Source organism: Bombina bombina, chromosome 2 (assembly GCF_027579735.1).
Source record: "Bombina bombina isolate aBomBom1 chromosome 2, aBomBom1.pri, whole genome shotgun sequence".
NCBI classification, from domain to species: Eukaryota; Metazoa; Chordata; class Amphibia; order Anura; family Bombinatoridae; genus Bombina; species Bombina bombina.
Window position 1 is genome coordinate 679442913 of NC_069500.1, and position 19778 is coordinate 679462690.

Genomic DNA, 19778 nt, shown 5'->3' on the forward strand with positions numbered 1-19778 from the left:
CTAAAAAGTAGGGTGTCACCTATGGTGAGGAAATGACATCAAATGTTGATAAAAGATGAATAAAACCAGACTGAATGAAACAGGATAATGAGAAACTTGTGACTTCGATGGCTGATCACTGAGAATGAATAAACTCATGAATAGTGTCGTATAGTCCTGACTAGGAAACTATATGTTTGTATGTGGGACACTATAATGGATAAAGGACATCAGACTAAAATGGGGGGAGGGTAATGTGGTAGATTTTTGTGGCGGATAGTTGCTAAGAGTGCTATACTGATCAGAGCTTAGCTTTATTTCGTGAAACTGAACAGATGAGATAGATCCTCCTTATTATTTAGGCCCTTAGGATATAGACAATTCAGGGAAAATATCCATTTGGACTCTTGTATGAGTAGTTTCTGCTCATGGTTTCCACCTCTCCAATTTTTATTCACTATCTCTATTCCACAAAATCTCATTTCCCTAACATTTCCTCCATGTTTAGTAGTGAAATGTTTATATAGGGCTGTATCTGTCCTTTTATTCTCTATACATAATATATGCTCCCTCATTCTGTCTCTCAGTTTTCGAGAGGTTTGTCCTACGTAATGAAATTTGCATGGACATTCAATGAGGTATATGACATTATGGTCACTACATCTTATCAGACTGTTAATCATAAATTTTTCTTTGGTATGTGCTGATGCAAATGAGGTTGTTTTCCAACCATTTTTGCACGCCTTGCAATTCGGGCACGGGTAGAAGCCTTTTACCAGTGTGGTACAGCGATGGGGACCAGGTTCGCTCCTAGCTATGCTAATTTATATATGGGCCAATGGGAGCAAATCTTTTGGGAATCCTGCCCAGCTAGCGCGGACCTGGTCCTCTACGTAAGGTACATTGATGACATTTTTCTCATTTGGAAGGGAACCATGGAAGATTTACATTACACTATACAAATTATGAACAAAAATATGAGAAATTTGAGATTCACTTATGAATGTAATAAACAATCTATACACTTCCTGGATCTCAAGATAGACATAATAAATGGAGAATTTGTCACGTCGACCTTCTTTAAGGAGGTCGACTGCAACAATTACATTCACAATGAAAGCTGCCACCACAGAGTTTGGAAAGAAAACATACCGAAGGGGCAACTCTTAAGGATTAAAAAGAATTGTTCGGATCCGAAAAAATGGGAGGAACAAACTCAGGTATTAAAAAAGAGATTCATTGAGAGAGGATACGAAGCAACACTATTGGAAGAAAAAATTGAAGAAGTTAAAGCTGTTGATAGAAAAACCCTCCTAAAATATAAAACCAGAGAAGATAAAATGGCTATGAAAGACACTATAGATGTCCCTTTTATTACAGAATATTGTGAGAACAAACATATTATAGAAAAGATTTATAAGAAGCACTGGTCACTTTTGAAGGATGACGACATCCTGGGAGAACTACTAACGTCACATCCGAAATTTATTTATAGGAAAACGAACAACCTAAAGAACAGATTGGCTCCAACTGTACCTAAACAACAAAAAATAGGCACAGTGGTAGACCATTGTAATAAGAAGATAAAAGGCTTCTACCCGTGCCCGAATTGCAAGGCGTGCAAAAATGGTTGGAAAACAACCTCATTTGCATCAGCACATACCAAAGAAAAATTTATGATTAACAGTCTGATAAGATGTAGTGACCATAATGTCATATACCTCATTGAATGTCCATGCAAATTTCATTACGTAGGACAAACCTCTCGAAAACTGAGAGACAGAATGAGGGAGCATATATTATGTATAGAGAATAAAAGGACAGATACAGCCCTATATAAACATTTCACTACTAAACATGGAGGAAATGTTAGGGAAATGAGATTTTGTGGAATAGAGATAGTGAATAAAAATTGGAGAGGTGGAAACCATGAGCAGAAACTACTCCTACAAGAGTCCAAATGGATATTTTCCCTGAATTGTCTATATCCTAAGGGCCTAAATAATGAGGATCTATCTCATCTGTTCAGTTTCACGAAATAAAGCTAAGCTCTGATCAGTATAGCACTCTTAGCAACTATCCGCCACAAAAATCTACCACATTACCCTCCCCCCATTTTAGTCTGATGTCCTTTATCCATTATAGTGTCCCACATACAAACATATAGTTTCCTAGTCAGGACTATACGACACTATTCATGAGTTTATTCATTCTCAGTGATCAGCCATCGAAGTCACAAGTTTCTCATTATCCTGTTTCATTCAGTCTGGTTTTATTCATCTTTTATCAACATTTGATGTCATTTCCTCACCATAGGTGACACCCTACTTTTTAGTGTACTCTCTCTGCGTTGCCCCCCCCCCCCCTTTATACAGATTTTTTATGATTTTTTTATACATTTTATTCAAATAATATTCACATTCTTTTATATGGTATTTTATTTATTTAATTAGTGAATGGTCATAAGTGTATATCCAACAGATTTTATGATAAGTGTATATTCAATAGTTTTATCAGCCATGTATATTAACGTTTTTTACCTATTATGTCTCCGAATGTTTGCATCCCAATAAGTATTTTATATGGTCCAATGTATTTAGATCACAGCTTTTCATTGTGTCTGTACGCTTTCACATTCGCTCACAAATTCACTTTTAGATTGTTTGAAGATTCAGTCTAGAATTGCGATTTGACTTGTCATACAGCATATTCGAATTCTAACGTATCTATTGCTTTTTAACATACAGGTTTGGAATTGCCCCATTTGCACAGTCATTATATTATGTCGGCCTTGACTGTCAGAAATGCCAGCACCTAGTAGCGATATAAACCGGAACCGGAAATGGTAACCGGAAGTAGGAAAATGGTAAACATAAACAAAAACAACACATGCAGCGGTACAAACCGAAACTGGAAACGGCAACCGGAAGCAATAACTGGTAAATTAAAGAAACACATGCAGGATTTAGAAATTAGAGAGAAAGAATAGAGCCCACATAAACAGATCGCTAAGATAAGTCGCAATGAAATTACGCACACACTAGCATAAGAATTAATACGAATATCCAGGACTAAAACGTCGCATAGGGCAGCTAAACCGGAAGTAAGGGCCAAACCTGAAGTAAGGGCTAGATTTACTAGCGAAACCGGAAGTACATGTACGAATAAACAAATTCATATTAGGACACACACGAACTAGCTATATATATTGGAAAGAAAATCTATAACTACATATGTTCTAAAAACATAATAATGACCTCAATAAGCAAAATAAATGTTTTCGCCCATACCCACAATGCTACCAAACAGGAAGGGGGCGTGGCTTATTAGTGTTTGGCGCCAAAACATCAGCCATAACTCTTATAAATTCTGTGAGCTTACTCATTTGATTAGTCTTGATAAAGGCCAGAGGTATATGGCCGAAACGCGTCGACAGATCTGAGTAAGCATAATACTGATATATCTATTGTACAGATTGCATATATTAGAGTATTGTTTTCTTTTTTTCAGGATTTTTTGTTTTTGCATAATCTTATTTTTAATGTCAAAACATTGTATCAACACTGAACCACTGATTGATTGATTTGCACTGACATCACCAACATCATTTTGGATTTGAATACTGACACTATTTTTTATCCTTTTTTACCCTTTTTTCACCTTTTTTCATTTTTGATAACACATTTTTTGGAGGGATCTCATCATCTTTTTATCATCATTTTTTTCATCACATAGAGTGAACACGCATTTTTTCACCCTTTTTTCTAAATTGCTGGATTGGACACTGATCGCACTTAAATCTCGATAAATTTTTTCCTGCACAGTATTGGATTACAATTAACCCTATACTACTTACCAGGAGCATCTTACACTTACTGGACTCAATCAAAAAGGCTATATCATCAGCCACTGACTCTATCATTATTTATAATTGTTTTTAACATTATACTGTATTGTATTTTACTCTACACTGCAATTTGCTATCATTTGTAACATGGATCCATGAAAAACTAACCGTGTATATTGTTCTTTTAATGCTTTTTTAATATAATCATTGTATGGAATAAATAATTTTTAATTTTACATTTTACCAGCTCATTATAGCCTATTTTGGCATTCCCTACCCTACCCTCAGCCTTCTTTTGGCGCTCACCTCTACTTTGCATATATCTTTTACCCTGATATTTCTCCTACTGTTCCTTGTTCCCTCGGCAGAATGACTGGGGGATGAGGGAAGTGGGGGAGGTATTTAATCTTTTGGCTGGGGTGTCTTTGCCTCCTCCTGGTGGCCAGGTTCTGTATTCCCACAAGTAATTAATGCAGCTGTGGACTCTCCCTGTATTGAAGGAAAGGAAATTATCTGGTAAGTCACAATTCCCTGTATATACAGCGGTTTAGGGCCCAGAGCCCCACTGTAAAGTGAAAACCGCCTTAAAGTGAAACAATTTTGAACTAACATATATTAGGGGTTCAATAGCGCTAAATTTAGTTTAACAGTTAACACTAGGACAGCACACTATTCAATTAGCATTCAATAAAAACTGTACACTGTAAAATAGACAACTTATTATACACAAATACCTTGAAGAGCAGATCTTCATGCTGCGTGTCACGTGATCGACTAACCTGTCAGCAGCATCACAATAGTCTGATCAGGAACAGGCACCTAATTGTTTACATACAGAGAGAAGCGCAATACCATTGTTAGCCTGTTCTGTGGCGATTTACTGCCTGGGTGCAGTTTCTTTTTGGCCCAGTAATGCTTTTCACAGAGTAGAACTTTCCTGTAGTATATCGTTTCAGCCTTCATTGTGCCTTGTCAGTGAAGTGTAGCCATATTCCTCTAACCACACTGAGCAAGGAGTCCACGTCTGGTTGCCCCTTTTTCCCCTAAAAGAAGCTGCTCCTAGGTGGAGAATCGCCATAGAACAAGCTATAGAGCACTTCTCTCTTTGTATGAATTTGAATAATGACCCTGGGGAGGTCGCCCTAAGGGTGATAGGGGAAACCAGACGTAGACTCCTTGACCAGTGAAGCTTAGAGAAATATGACTGCACCTATGTGACAAGGTCCATAAGAGGTTGAAACGATCGTCTGGGGTTGTCATGTTCCTTGTTCAAAGGAGAATTTCCTGGTATTTCGGGGCTGGACTGACCTTACTTGGCGGGATCAGACTGATGCTTCAGGAAAGTTTTCCTTTGCGAAGAGCAGAACTGGGCTAAAAGAGGCTGCTCCTAGGTGTGACTTGCCATAGAACAAGCTATTGAGCTGTTGTTCGTTTCTGGTAGAGCGCTTCTCTTTGTATGAACCTAATTGTTTACAACAGCATCATAAAAGAGTGAATAAAATATAAAGTATACAATATATACACATAGAGACACAGCCAATGCAATATCTAATACCCTATTGTGAAAGTTAATATATACATATATTAATCTTTGCTATAGATATTATCAAAGTAATGAAAACATTACAATATCAAACAATCATTGTGTAGTACGTGACAATGACAAAGATTTGTGATAAAATACAAAACATAACAAAACAAAACAAATCTAGTACAGGAGGAAGAGGGCCCTGCCCTGGAGAGCTCACAGTCTATACGTTTAGGGTGCAGAGGCATAAGGTTGGGGTAGCTTGTTACATCGGTTGTATTTGCAGCAGTGAGTCAGGCAGTCCATGTACATGTATTAGTTTGGTTCGGATGCGGGATGGAGGATAGATGGTACGCCTCTCTGAATTGGTGGGTTTTCAAGTATCGTCTGAAGCTATACAAGGTTGGAGACAGTCTGATGGAGTGGGGTAGAAAGTTGCAGAGGACAGGAGCAGCATGTGCAAAGTCTTTGAGGCGGGAGTGGGATGTAGCGATAACAGGAGAGTAGAGACGTAGGTCAGAGGTTGATCGAAGAGGACGGGATGGGGAATATTTCACGATGAGAGAGGAAATATAGTTGGGAGTTAGACTGTTGAGTGCTTTGTAGGTTAGGGCTAATACTTTAAATTGTATTCTGGATTGTATGGGGAGCCAGTGTAGAGACTGGCAGAGCGGAGCAGCTGACATAGATCGTCGACTTAGGTGAATGAGTCTAGCAGAAGCATTCATAATAGATTGGAGGGAGGAGAGGCGGTGTTTTGGAAGGCCATTTAGGAGTAGATTGCAATAATCAATGCGTGACAAAATGAGGGAATGAATAAGTATTTTTTTCGTTTTTTGAGTAAGGAAGGGACGAATTCTGGAAATGTTGCGTAGGTGTGAATGGCAGGATTTGGTAAGCGCTTGTATATGTGGGTTGAATGTGAGTTCTGAGTCTACTGTGTCCCCAAGGCAGCTCGTTTACATATGCAGATTGCATGAGATGATGCTTTACCCTGTCAATACGTGGCACTTCCCTATTGGTCTGTATGAATGAAGGTCGGCGATGTCACTATTACAGCATGTCACGTTACCGGCTCAGCTTACACTGTGTGTACACATACAGCTATAGAGTGCATCACAGAAATGGTATGTAACTGTTTATTGTCTGTTTGGTTTTTAAGTCACATTTGGTTTAAAGTTACAATTGTATATGTATTTATGTATCTGCCCTGAGAGTGATATTGTGGATCATTGAATGTGTTAACATTGTATGTTTCCACCTGAGCTTAATTAGTTAATTAGTAGGCATTCAGGTTTAAGATTAGTGGGAGGGATTTTTAGGGTATTTATTTATTGGGGTCGATTTATCAAAGGCTTTGCAAGCCTTTCGACCCACTACGGCTGCAAGTTCTCACAAGAGACCCTGCACGCCATATTTAACATAAGTGGCGAAATTCAATATCCGCGGTGTAGTCTGACCGGGGAGATTGACAGTTCCTGCCCACGCGTGATTGGCTGTGCGCGGGCAGGGGGGGGGATTGCACGCGAGTGCAAAATAGCTCTTGTGTGCAATGCTGAATTCCGCCAGGGGAATTCAGCCCGCCAGAGGCAAGCTGCGGCGTATGTGTTCCCCTGTCTGCCTCAGCTTGATAAATCGCCTCCTATGTATCACTACCTACTTCTCTGTGGAAGGGGCAATTGATCCCGAAATGTCATCTGTTTCATTAAAACTTTTTTGAAGAAGTGTGAAAGATGTTCTTTTTGATATTTACAGCTCTTACTAGCACCCTGGTGGATGTGCTTGTTTTAATTTAGAGTACACTTCTACATTAAAATACTCTCACCTGCCTTCCCCAGTGTGTACCACACAGTGCATCTCCCTACATTATGCAGAGGGTCCGACCATATTCCCTGTCCATAACACATACACTCATAGCATGGAGGAGGTGGCGTGACCTCATGCAAAACTTTCTACCTTTCAGGAAGCTCACTACATTAGTACTCAAGGGTATATGACCTCTGCAGAAGACAGAAACTCCTCTAAATAACCTGAGTTTAAACGCCTCATATTCTATCATAATGTTAATTTTTTATTAAAAAATAAGAAAAATAGTAAAAAACATATTTTATTTATTTATTTTCAATACTTGCAGTGCACAGAAAAAACCAAGAAGGGTCAGCTGTGGAAATGACCCCGATCGATGCTGATTTCTCTTGGCAAAAGAAAACAACTGAACTTGAAATGGAAATTCAGGAAGCTTTCCTGCGCTTTATGGCCTCTGTATTGAAAGGTTACCGGACCTACTTGAAACCCATTACACAAGCACCGTCTAATAAGTCTACAGCCACCAAATCACTTTTTGACCATCAAGGTAAAGAAAACTTTTACTTTGTTAACCATCCATACATTCTCTGGCTACCTCTAAATAGTTATTTCTTTAATACAGGTGATGAGAGTCCTCGATCCATTAATCCTGGGAATTACTCTTCCTTACCATTAGTCACGAGTCAAAGATTCCCAAACCCCAAGAACTCTATAAAACCACTCCCACCTCACATGTACCTCAGTCTTTACTTTGCCTCTGCTGGAGGTGGTCGAAAAATGAAGATGCACATTTAATTCTTCACAGAAAGGGGTTCTCAGTCTATATTAAGGCCTCTATTTTGGCCACCTTCTATGGATCTACAATATACTGCTATTCCGCAACCTCTGCTGACATGTTTAAGTACTGGTTTGTTTTTAACATTTAGACACTCTATAGCTTTATGGGTTTTTATTTGAGATATATATATATATATATATGTTTCTTTCATGTAATTAGCAAGAGTCCATGAGCTAGTGACATATGGGATATACATTCCTACCAGGAGGGGCAAAGTTTCCCAAACCTCAAAATGCCTATAAATACACCCCTCACCACACCCACAAATCAGTTTTACAAACTTTGCCTCCTATGGAGGTGGTGAAGTAAGTTTGTGCTAGATTCTACGTTGATATGCGCTCCGCAGCAGGTTGGAGCCCGGTTTTCCTCTCAGCGTGCAGTGAATGTCAGAGGGATGTGAGGAGAGTATTGCCTATTTGAATTCAATTATCTCCTTCTACGGGGTCTATTTCATAGGTTCTCTGTTTTCGGTTGTAGAGATTCATCTCTTACCTCCCTTTTCAGATCGACGATATACTCTTATATATACCATTACCTCTACTGATTCTCGTTTCAGTACTGGTTTGGCTTTCTACTACATGTAGATGAGTGTCCTGGGCTAAGTAAGTCTTATTTTCTGTGACACTCTAAGCTATGGTTGGGCACTTTTATATAAAGTTCTAAATATATGTATTCAAACATTTATTTGCCTTGACTCAGGATGTTCAACGTTCCTTATTTCAGACAGTCAGTTTCATATTTGGGATAATGCATATGAATAAATCAATTTTTTTCTTACCTTAAAATTTGACTTTTTTTCCCTGTGGGCTGTTAGGCTCGCGGGGGCTGAAAATGCTTCATTTTATTGCGTCATTCTTGGCGCGGACTTTTTTGGCGCAAATTTTTTTTTTCTGTTTCCGGCGTCATACGTGTTGCCGGAAGTTGCGTCATTTTTGACGTTTTTTGCGCCAAAAGTGTCGGCGTTCCGGATGTGGCGTCATTTTTGGCGCTAAAAAATATGGGCGTCACTATTGTCTCCACATTATTTAAGTCTCATTATTTATTGCTTCTGGTTGCTAGAAGCTTGTTCACTGGCATTTTTTCCCATTCCTGAAACTGTCATTTAAGGAATTTGATCAATTTTGCTTTATATGTTGTTTTTTCTATTACATATTGCAAGATGTCCCAGATTGACACTGAGTCAGAAGATACTTCTGGAAAAACGCTGCCTGGTGCTGGATATACCAAAGTTAAGTGTATCTGCTGTAAACTTGTGGTATCTGTTCCTCCAGCTGTTGTTTGTAATGAATGTCATGACAAACTTGTTAATGCAGATAATATTTCCTTTAGTAATGTTACATTACCTGTTGCTGTTCCGTCAACATCTAATACTCAGAGTGTTCCTGTTAACATAAGATATTTTGTTTCTAAATCTATTAAGAAGGCTATGTCTGTTATTCCTCCTTCTAGTAAACGTAAAAGGTCTTTTAAAACTTCTAATTTTTCAGATGAATTTTTAAATGAACATCATCATTCTGATTCTGATAATGGTTCCTCTGGTTCAGAGGATTCTGTCTCAGAGGTTGATGCTGATAAATCTTCATATTTATTTAAAATGGAATTTATTCGTTCTTTACTTAAAGAAGTCTTAATTGCTTTAGAAATTGAGGATTCTGGTCCTCTTGATACTAAATCTAAACATTTAAATAAGGTTTTTAAATCTCCTGTAGTTATTCCAGAAGTTTTTCCTGTCCCTGATGCTATTTCTGAAATAATCTCCAGGGAATGGAATAATTTGGGTAATTCTTTTACTCCTTCTAAACGTTTTAAGCAATTATATCCTGTGCCATCTGACAGATTAGAATTTTGGGACAAAATCCCTAAAGTTGATGGGGCTGTCTCTACTCTTGCTAAACGTACTACTATTCCTACGGCAGATAGTACTTCTTTTAAGGATCTTTTAGATAGGAAGATTGAATCCTTTCTAAGAAAAGCTTACTTATGTTCAGGTAATCTTCTTAGACCTGCTATATCTTTAGCGGATGTTGCTGCAGCTTCAACTTTTTGGTTAGAAGCTTTAGCGCAACAAGTAATAGATCATAATTCTCATAGCATTGTTAATCTTCTTCAACATGCTAATAACTTTATTTGTGATGCCATCTTTGATATCATTTGAGTTGATGTCAGGTATATGTCTCTAGCTATTTTAGCTAGAAGAGCTTTATGGCTTAAAACTTGGAATGCTGATATGTCTTCTAAGTCAACTTTGCTTTCCCTTTCTTTCCAGGGTAATAAATTATTTGGTTCTCAGTTGGATTCTATTATCTCAACTGTTACTGGAGGGAAAGGAACTTTTCTACCACAGGATAAAAAATCTAAAGGTAAATTTAGGTCTAATAATCGTTTTCGTTCCTTTCGTCACAATAAGGAACAAAAGCCTGATCCTTCACCCACAGGAGCGGTATCAGTTTGGAAACCATCTCCAGTCTGGAATAAATCCAAGCCTTTTAGAAAACCAAAGCCAGCTCCCAAGTCCACATGAAGGTGCGGCCCTCATTCCAGCCCAGCTGGTAGGGGGCAGATTACGATTTTTCAAAGAAATTTGGATCAATTCAATTCACAATCTTTGGATTCAAAACATTGTTTCAGAAGGGTACAGAATTGGCTTCAAGATAAGGCCTCCTGCAAAGAGATTTTTTCTTTCCCGTGTCCCAGTAAATCCAGCGAAGGCTCAAGCATTTCTGAAATGTGTTTCAGATCTAGAGTTGGCTGGAGTAATTATGCCAGTTCCAGTTCTGGAACAGGGGCTGGGGTTTTATTCAAATCTCTTCATTGTGCCAAAGAAGGAGAATTCCTTCAGACCAGTTCTGGATATAAAAATATTGAATCGTTATGTAAGGATACCAACATTCAAAATGGTAACTATAAGGACTATTCTGCCTTTTGTTCAGCAAGGGCATTATATGTCCACAATAGATTTACAGGATGCATATCTGCATATTCCGATTCATCCAGATCACTATCAGTTTCTGAGATTCTCTTTCCTAGACAAGCATTACCAGTTTGTGGCTCTGCCGTTTGGCCTAGCAACAGCTCCAAGAATTTTTACAAAGGTTCTCGGTGCCCTTCTGTCTGTAATCAGAGAACAGGGTATTGTGGTATTTCCTTATTTGGACGATATCTTGGTACTTGCTCAGTCTTCACATTTAGCAGAATCTCATATGAATCGACTTGTGTTGTTTCTTCAAGATCATGGTTGGAGGATCAATTTACCGAAAAGTTCATTGATTCCTCAGACAAGGGTAACCTTTTTAGGTTTCCAGATAGATTCAGCGTCCAAGACTCTGTCTCTGACAGAAAAGAGACGTCTAAAATTGATCTCAGCTTGTCGAAACCTTCAATCACAATCATTCCCTTCGGTAGCCTTATGCATGGAAATTCTAGGTCTTATGACTGCTGCATCGGACGCGATCCCCTTTGCTCGTTTTCACATGCGACCTCTTCAGCTCTGTATGCTGAACCAGTGGTGCAGGGATTACACAAAGATATCTCAATTAATATCTTTAAAACCGATTGTACGACACTATCTGACGTGGTGGACAGATCACCATCGTTTAGTTCAGGGGGCTTCTTTTGTTCTTCTGACCTGGACTGTAATTTCAACAGATGCAAGTCTGACAGGTTGGGGAGCTGTTTGGGGGTCTCTGACAGCACAAGGGGTTTGGGAATCTCAGGAGGTGAGATTACCAATCAATATTTTGGAACTCCGTGCAATTTTCAGAGCTCTTCAGTCATGGCCTCTTCTAAAGAGAGAATCGTTCATTTGTTTTCAGATAGACAATGTCACAACTGTGGCATACATCAATCATCAAGGGGGGACTCACAGTCCTCTGGCTATGAAAGAAGTATCTTGAATACTGGTATGGGCGGAATCCAGCTCCTGTCTAGTTTCTGCGGTTCATATCCCAGGTATAGACAATTGGGAAGCGGATTATCTCAGTCGCCAAACGTTACATCCGGGCGAATGGTCTCTTCACCCAGAGGTATTTCTTCAGATTGTTCAAATGTGGGGACTTCCAGAAATAGATCTGATGGCTTCTCATCTAAACAAGAAACTTCCCAGGTATCTGTCCAGATCCAGGGATCCTCAAGCGGAAGCAGTGGATGCATTGTCACTTCCTTGGAAGTATCATCCTGCCTATATCTTTCCGCCTCTAGTTCTTCTTCCAAGAGTAATCTCCAAGATTCTGAAGGAATGCTCGTTTGTTCTGCTGGTGGCTCCAGCATGGCCTCACAGGTTTTGGTATGCGGATCTTGTCCGGATGGCCTCTTGCCAACCGTGGACTCTTCCGTTAAGACCAGACCTTCTGTCGCAAGGTCCTTTTTTCCCATCAGGATCTCAAATCCTTAAATTTAAAGGTATGGAGATTGAACGCTTGATTCTAAGTCAAAGAGGTTTCTCTGACTCTGTGATTAATACTATGTTACAGGCTCGTAAATCTGTATCTAGGAAGATATATTATCGAGTCTGGAAGACTTGTATTTCTTGGTGTCTTTCTCATCATTTTTCCTGGCATTCTTTTAGAATTCCGAGAGTTTTACAGTTTCTTCAGGATGGTTTTGATTAAGGTTTGTCTGCAAGTTCCTTGAAAGGACAAATCTCTGCTCTTTCTGTTCTTTTTTCACAGAAAGATTGCTAATCTTCCTGATATTCATTGTTTTGTACAAGCTTTGGTTCGTATAAAACCTGTCATTAAGTCAATTTCTCCTCCTTGGAGTTTGAATTTGGTTCTGGGGGCTCTTCAAGCTCCTCCGTTTGAACCTATGCATTCATTGGACATTAAATTACTTTCTTGGAAAGTTTTGTTTCTTTTGGCCATCTCTTCTTGCTAGAAGAGTTTCTGAATTATCTGCTCTTTCTTGTGAGTCTTCTTTTCTGATTTTTCATCAGGATAAGGCGGTGTTGCGAACTTCTTTTAAATTTTTACCTAAGGTTGTGAATTCTAACAACATTAGTAGAGAAATTGTGGTTCCTTCATTGTGTCCTAATCCTAAGAATTCTAAGGAGAGATCATTGCATTCTTTGGATGTAGTTAGAGCTTTGAAATATTATGTTGAAGCTACTAAGAATTTCCGAAAGACTTCTAGTCTATTTGTTATCTTTTCCGGTTGTAGGAAAGGTCAGAAGGCCTCTGCCATTTCTTTGGCATCCTGGTTGAAATCTTTAATTCATCATGCTTATGTCGAGTCGGGTAAAACTCTGCCTCAGAGGATTACAGCTCATTCTACTAGGTCAGTTTCTACTTCCTGGGCGTTTAGGAATGAAGCTTCGGTTGATCAGATTTGCAAAGCAGCAACTTGGTCTTCTTTGCATACTTTTACTAAATTCTACCATTTTGATGTGTTTTCTTCTTCTGAAGCAGTTTTTGGTAGAAAAGTACTTCAGGCAGCTGTTTCAGTTTGATTCTTCTGCTTATAATTTCAGTTTTTTTCATTATAAGATTTAAACTTTATTTTGGGTGTGGATTATTTTTCAGCGGAATTGGCTGTCTTTATTTTATCCCTCCCTCTCTAGTGACTCTTGCGTGGAAGTTCCACATCTTGGGTAGTCATTATCCCATACGTCACTAGCTCATGGACTCTTGCTAATTACATGAAAGAAAACATAATTTATGCAAGAACTTACCTGATAAATTCATTTCTTTCATATTAGCAAGAGTCCAAGAGGCCCACCCTTTTTGTGGTGGTTATGATTTTTTTGTATAAAGCACAATTATTCCAATTCCTTATTTTTTATGCTTTCGCACTTTTTTCTTATCACCCCACTTCTTGGCTATGCGTTAAACTGATTTGTGGGTGTGGTGAGGGGTGTATTTGTAGGCATTTTGAGGTTTGGGAAACTTTGCCACTCCTGGTAGGAATGTATATCCCATACGTCACTAGCTCATGGACTCTTGCTAATATGAAAGAAATTAATTTATCAGGTAAGTTCTTACATAAATTATGTTTTATGTATGTGTGTGTATATGTATGTATGTAACTGGGACAGAATATATACATTATTCCTCTTGCTTTTTTGTGCTTAGTTTAAATTTTACGTATTTGCCTTCGGGTCGACGCACATGAGGCGGTTTAACGATCATCTTTCTTTCATGTAATTAGCAAGAGTCCATGAGCTAGTGACGTATGGGATATACATTCCTACCAGGAGGGGCAAAGTTTCCCAAACCTCAAAATGCCTATAAATACACCCCTCACCACACCCACAAATCAGTTTTACAAACTTTGCCTCCCGTGGAGGTGGTGAAGTAAGTTTGTGCTAGATTCTACGTTGATATGCGCTTCGCAGAAGGCTAGAGCCCGGTTTTCCTCTCAGTGTGCAGTGAATGTCAGAGGGATGTGAAGAGAGTATTGCCTATTTGAATTCAATGGTCTCCTTCTACGGGATCTATTTCATAGGTTCTCTGTTATCGGTCGTAGAGATTCATCTCTTACCTCCCTTTTCAGATCGACGATATACTCTTATATATACCATTACCTCTACTGATTCTCGTTTCAGTACTGGTTTGGCTTTCTACTACATGTAGATGAGTGTCCTGGGGTAAGTAAGTCTTATTTTTTGTGACACTCTAAGCTATGGTTGGGCACTTTTATATAAAGTTCTAAATATATGTATTTAAACATTTATTTGCCTTGATTCAGGATGTTCAATATTCCTTATTTCAGACAGTCAGTTTCATTATTTGGGATAATGCATATGAATAATTCATTTTTTTCTTACCTTAAAAATTGACTTTTTTTCCTGTGGGCTGTTAGGCTCGCGGGGGCTTAAAATGCTTCATTTTATTGCGTCATTCTTGGCGCAGACTTTTTTGGCGCAAAAAAATTTCTTTGTCATTTCCGGCGTCATTCTTGTCGCCGGAAGTTGTTTGTGATTGCATCATTTTTTTTTTATGTTTTTGCGCCAAAAATGTCAGCGTCGCCGGTTGTGGCGTCATTCTTGCCGCCAAAAGCATTTAGGCGCCAAATAATGTGGGCGTCTTTTTTGGCGCTAAAAAATATGGGTGTCTTTATTGTCTCCACATTATTTAAGTTTCATTGTTTATTGCTTCTGGTTGCTAGAAGCTTGTTCATTGGCATTTTTTCCCATTCCTGAAACTGTCATTTAAGGAATTTGATAGATTTTGCTTTATATGTTGTTTTTTCTATTACATATTGCAAGATGTCTCAGATTGACCCTGGATCAGAAGCTACTTCTGGAAAAATGCTGCCTGATGCTGGATCTACCAAAGTTAAGTGCATTTGTTGTAAACTTGTGGTAACTGTTCCTCCGTCTGTAGTTTGTGATGAATGTCATGATAAACTTGCTAATGCAGATAGTATTTCCATTAGTAATGTTCCATTACCTGTTGCTGTTCCATCAACATCTAATACTCAGGGTGTTCCTGTTAATATAAGAGATTTTGTTTCTAAATCCATTAGGAAGGCTATGTCTGTTATTTCTCCTTCCAGTAAACGTAAAAGGTCTTTTAAAACTTCTCATATTTCAGATGAATTTTTAAATGAACATCATCATTCTGATTCTGTTTCTGATGATGATTTTTCTGGTTCAGAGGATTCTGTTTCAGATAGTGACACTGATAAATCTTCATATTTATTTAAAATGGAATTTATTCGTTCTTTGCTTAAAGAAGTCTTAATTGCATTAGAAATGGAGGAATCTAGTCCTCTTGATACTAAAGCTAAACGTTTAAATTCGTTTTTTAAACCTCCTATAGTTATTCCGGAAGTTTTTCCCATCCCTGATGCTATTTCTGAAGTAATTTCTAGGGAATGGAATAATATGGGCAATTCATTTTCTCCTTCTAAAAGGTTTAAGAAATTGTATCCTGTGCCATCTGACAGATTAGAGTTTTGGGACAAAATCCCTAAGGTTGATGGGGCTATCTCTACTCTTGCTAAACGTACTACTATTCCTACGGCAGATAGTGCTTCCTTTAAGGATCCTTTAGATAGGAAAATTTAATCTTTTCTAAGAAAGCTTATTTATGTTCAGGTAATCTACTTAGACCGGCTATATCTTTGGCGGATGTTGCTGCAGCTTCAACTTTCTGGTTGGAGGCTTTAGCTCAACAAGTGTCAGATCATAATACTCATAGCATTGTTAAACTTCTTCAACATGCTAATAACTCAGGTATATGTCTTTAGCTATTTTAGCTAGAAGAGCTTTATGGCTTAAAACTTGGAATGCTGATATGTCTTCTAAGTCAACTTTGCTTTCCCTTTCTTTCCAAGGTAATAAATTGTTTGGTTCACAGTTGGATTCTATAATTTCAACTGTTACTAAAGCTAAATATAGGGCTGCTAATCGTTTTCGTTCCTTTCGTCAGAATTAAGAACAAAAGCCTGATCCTTCCCCTAAAGGAACGGTTTCTGTTTGGAAACCATCTCCAGTCTGGAATAAATCCAAGCCTTTTAGAAAGCCAAAGCCAGCTCCCAAGTCCACATGAAGGTGCGGCCCTCATTCCAGCTCAGCTGGTAGGGGGCAGATTACAATTTTTCAAAGAATTTTGGATCAATTCGATTCACAGTCTTTGGATTCAGAACATAGTTTCACAAGGGTACAGAATAGGTTTCAAGATAAGGCCTCCTGCAAGAAGGTTTTTTCTTTCTCGCGTTCCAATAAATCCAGTGAAGGCTCAGGCGTTTCTGAAATGTGTTTCAGATCTAGAGTTGGCTGGAGTAATTGTGCCAGTTCCAGTTCTGGAACAGGGTCTGGGGTTTTACTCAAATCTATTCATTGTACCAAAGAAGGAGAATTCCTTCATTCAAAATGGTACCTATAAGGATTATTCTTCCTTTTGTTCAGCAAGGGCATTAAATGTCCACAATCGATTTGCAAGATGCATATCTGCATATTCCGATTCATCCAGATCACTTTCAGTTTCTGAGATTCTCTTTTCTAGACAAGCATTACCAGTTTGTGGCTCTGCCGTTCGGCCTAGCAACAGCTCCAAGGATTTTTACAAAGGTTCTCGGTGCCCTTCTATCTGTAATCAGAGAAGAGGGTATTGTGGTATTTCCTTATTTGGACGATATCTTGGTACTTGCTCAGTCTTCACATTTAGCAGAATCTCATACGAATCGACTTGTATCGTTTCTTCAAGAACATGGTTGGAGGATCAATTTACCAAAGAGTTCATTGATTCCTCAGACAAGGGTAACCTTTTTAGGTTTCCAGATAGATTCAGTGTCCATGACTTTGTCTCTGACGGACAAGAGACGTCTGAAATTGGTTTCAGCTTGTCGAAACCTTCAGTCTCAATCATTCCCTTCGGTAGCCTTATGCATGGAAATTCTAGGTCTTATGACTGCTGCATCGGACGCGATCCCCTTTGCGTGTTTTCACATGCGACCTCTTCAGCTCTGTATGCTGAACCAGTGGTGCAGGGATTATACGAAGATATCACAGTTAATATCTTTAAAACCGATTGTACGACACTCTCTGACGTGGTGGACAGACCACCATTGTTTAGTTCAGGGGGCTTCTTTTGTTCTTCCGACCTGGACTGTGATCTCAACAGATGCGAGTCTGACAGGTTGGGGAGCTGTATGGAGGTCTCTGAGAGCGCAGGGGGTTTGGGAATCTCAGGAGGCGAGATTACCAATCAACATTTTGGAACTCCGTGCGATTTTCAGAGCTCTTCAGTCGTGGCCTCTTCTGAAGAGAGAGTCGTTCATTTGTTTTCAGACGGACAATGTCACAACCGTGGCATATGTCAATCATCAAGGAGAGACTCACAGTCCTCTGGCTATGAAAGAAGTATCTCGAATACTTGCATGGGCGGAATCCAGCTCCTGTCTAATTTCTGCGGTTCACATCCCAGGTATAGACAATTGGGAAGCGGATTATCTCAGTCGCCAGACCTTACATCCGGGCGAATGGTCTCTTCACCCAGAGGTGTTTCTTCAGATTGTTCAAATCTGGGGTCTTGCAGAAATAGATCTGATGGCTTCTCATCTAAACAAGAAGCTTCCCAGGTATTTCCAGATCCAGGGATCCTCAGGCGGAAGCAGTGGATGCATTATCACTTCCTTGGAAGTATCATCCTGCCTATATCTTTCCGCCTCTAGTTCTTCTTCCAAGAGTGATCTCCAAGATTCTAAAGGAGCGTTCGTTTGTACTGCTGGTGGCTCCAGCATGGCCTCACAGGTTTTGGTATGCGGATCTTGTTCGGATGGCTACTTGCCAACCGTGGACTCTTCCGTTAAGACCAGACCTTCTATCGCAAGGTCCTTTTTTCCATCAGGATCTCAAATCATTAAATTTGAAGGTATGGAGCTTGATTCTCAGTCATAGAGGTTTCTCTGACTCCGTAATTAATACTATGTTACAGGCTCGTAAATCTGTGTCTAGAAAGATATATTATCGAGTCTGGAAGACTTACATTTCTTGGTGTTCTTCTCATCATTTTTCTTGGCATTCTTTTAGAATTCCTAGAATTTTACAGTTTCTTCAGGATGGTCTGGATATAGGTTTGTCTGCAAGTTCCTTGAAAGGACAAATTTCTGCTCTTTCTGTGCTGTTTCACAGAAAGATTGCTAATCTTCCTGATATTCATTGTTTTGTACAGGCTTTGGTTCGTATAAAACCTGTCATTAAGTCAATTTTCTCCTCCTTGGAGTTTGAATTTGGTTCTGGGAGCTCTACAAGCTCCTCCGTTTGAAACTATGCATTCTCTGGATATTAAATTACTTTCTTGGAAAGTTTTGTTTCTTTTGGCCATCTCTTCTGCTAGAAGAGTTTCTGAATTATCTGCTCTTTCTTGTGAGTCTCCTTTTCTGATTTTTCATCAGGATAAGGCAGTGTTGCGAACTTCATTTAAATTTTTACCTAAGGTTGTGAATTCTAACAACATTAGTAGAGAAATTGTGGTTCCTTCATTGTGTCCTAATCCTAAGAATTCTAAGGAAAGATCGTTGCATTCTTTGGATGTAGTTAGAGCTTTGAAATATTATGTTGAAGCTACTAAAGATTTCCGAAAGACTTCTAGTCTATTTGTTATCTTTTCCGGTTCCAGGAAAGGCCAGAAGGCTTCTGCCATTTCTTTGGCGTCTTGGTTAAAGTTTTTGATTCATCATGCTTATGTCGAATCGGGTAAAACTCTGCCTCAAAGGATTACAGCTCATTCTACTAGGTAAGTTTCTACTTCCTGGGCGTTTAGGAATGAAGCTTCGGTTGATCAGATTTGCAAAGCAGCAACTTGGTGGTCTTTGCATACTTTTACTAAATTCTACCATTTTGATGTGTTTTCCTCTTCTGAAGCAGTTTTTGGTAGAAAAGTACTTCAGGCAGCTGTTTCAGTTTGATTCTTCTGCTTATAATTTCAGTTTTTTTCATTATAAGATTTAAACTTTATTTTGGGGTGTGGATTATTTTTCAGCGGAATTGGCTGTCTTTATTTTATCCCTCCCTCTCTAGTGACTCTTGCGTGGAAGTTCCACATCTTGGGTATTTATTATCCCATACGTCACTAGCTCATGGACTCTTGCTAATTACATGAAAGAAAACATAATTTATGTAAGAACTTACCTGATAAATTAATTTCTTTCATATTAGCAAGAGTCCATGAGGCCCACCCTTTTTTTGTGGTGGTTATGATTTTTTTGTATAAAGCACAATTATTCCAATTCCTTATTTTTTATGCTTTCGCACTTTTTTCTTATCACCCCACTTCTTGGCTATTCGTTAAACTGATTTGTGGGTGTGGTGAGGGGTGTATTTATAGGCATTTTGAGGT

At 38.9% G+C, this 19778-nt stretch overlaps 1 protein-coding gene across 1 annotated transcript in view; it reads left to right on the forward strand.

Annotated features, from left to right (window-relative positions):
* The window catches only part of DENND4C (DENN domain containing 4C), a 474079-nt gene that overhangs the window by 105329 nt on the left and 348972 nt on the right, over positions 1-19778 (forward strand). Inside the window, 1 exon segment of the mRNA XM_053702651.1 lies at positions 7489-7707. Coding sequence (XP_053558626.1) covers positions 7489-7707 — 219 coding nt within the window.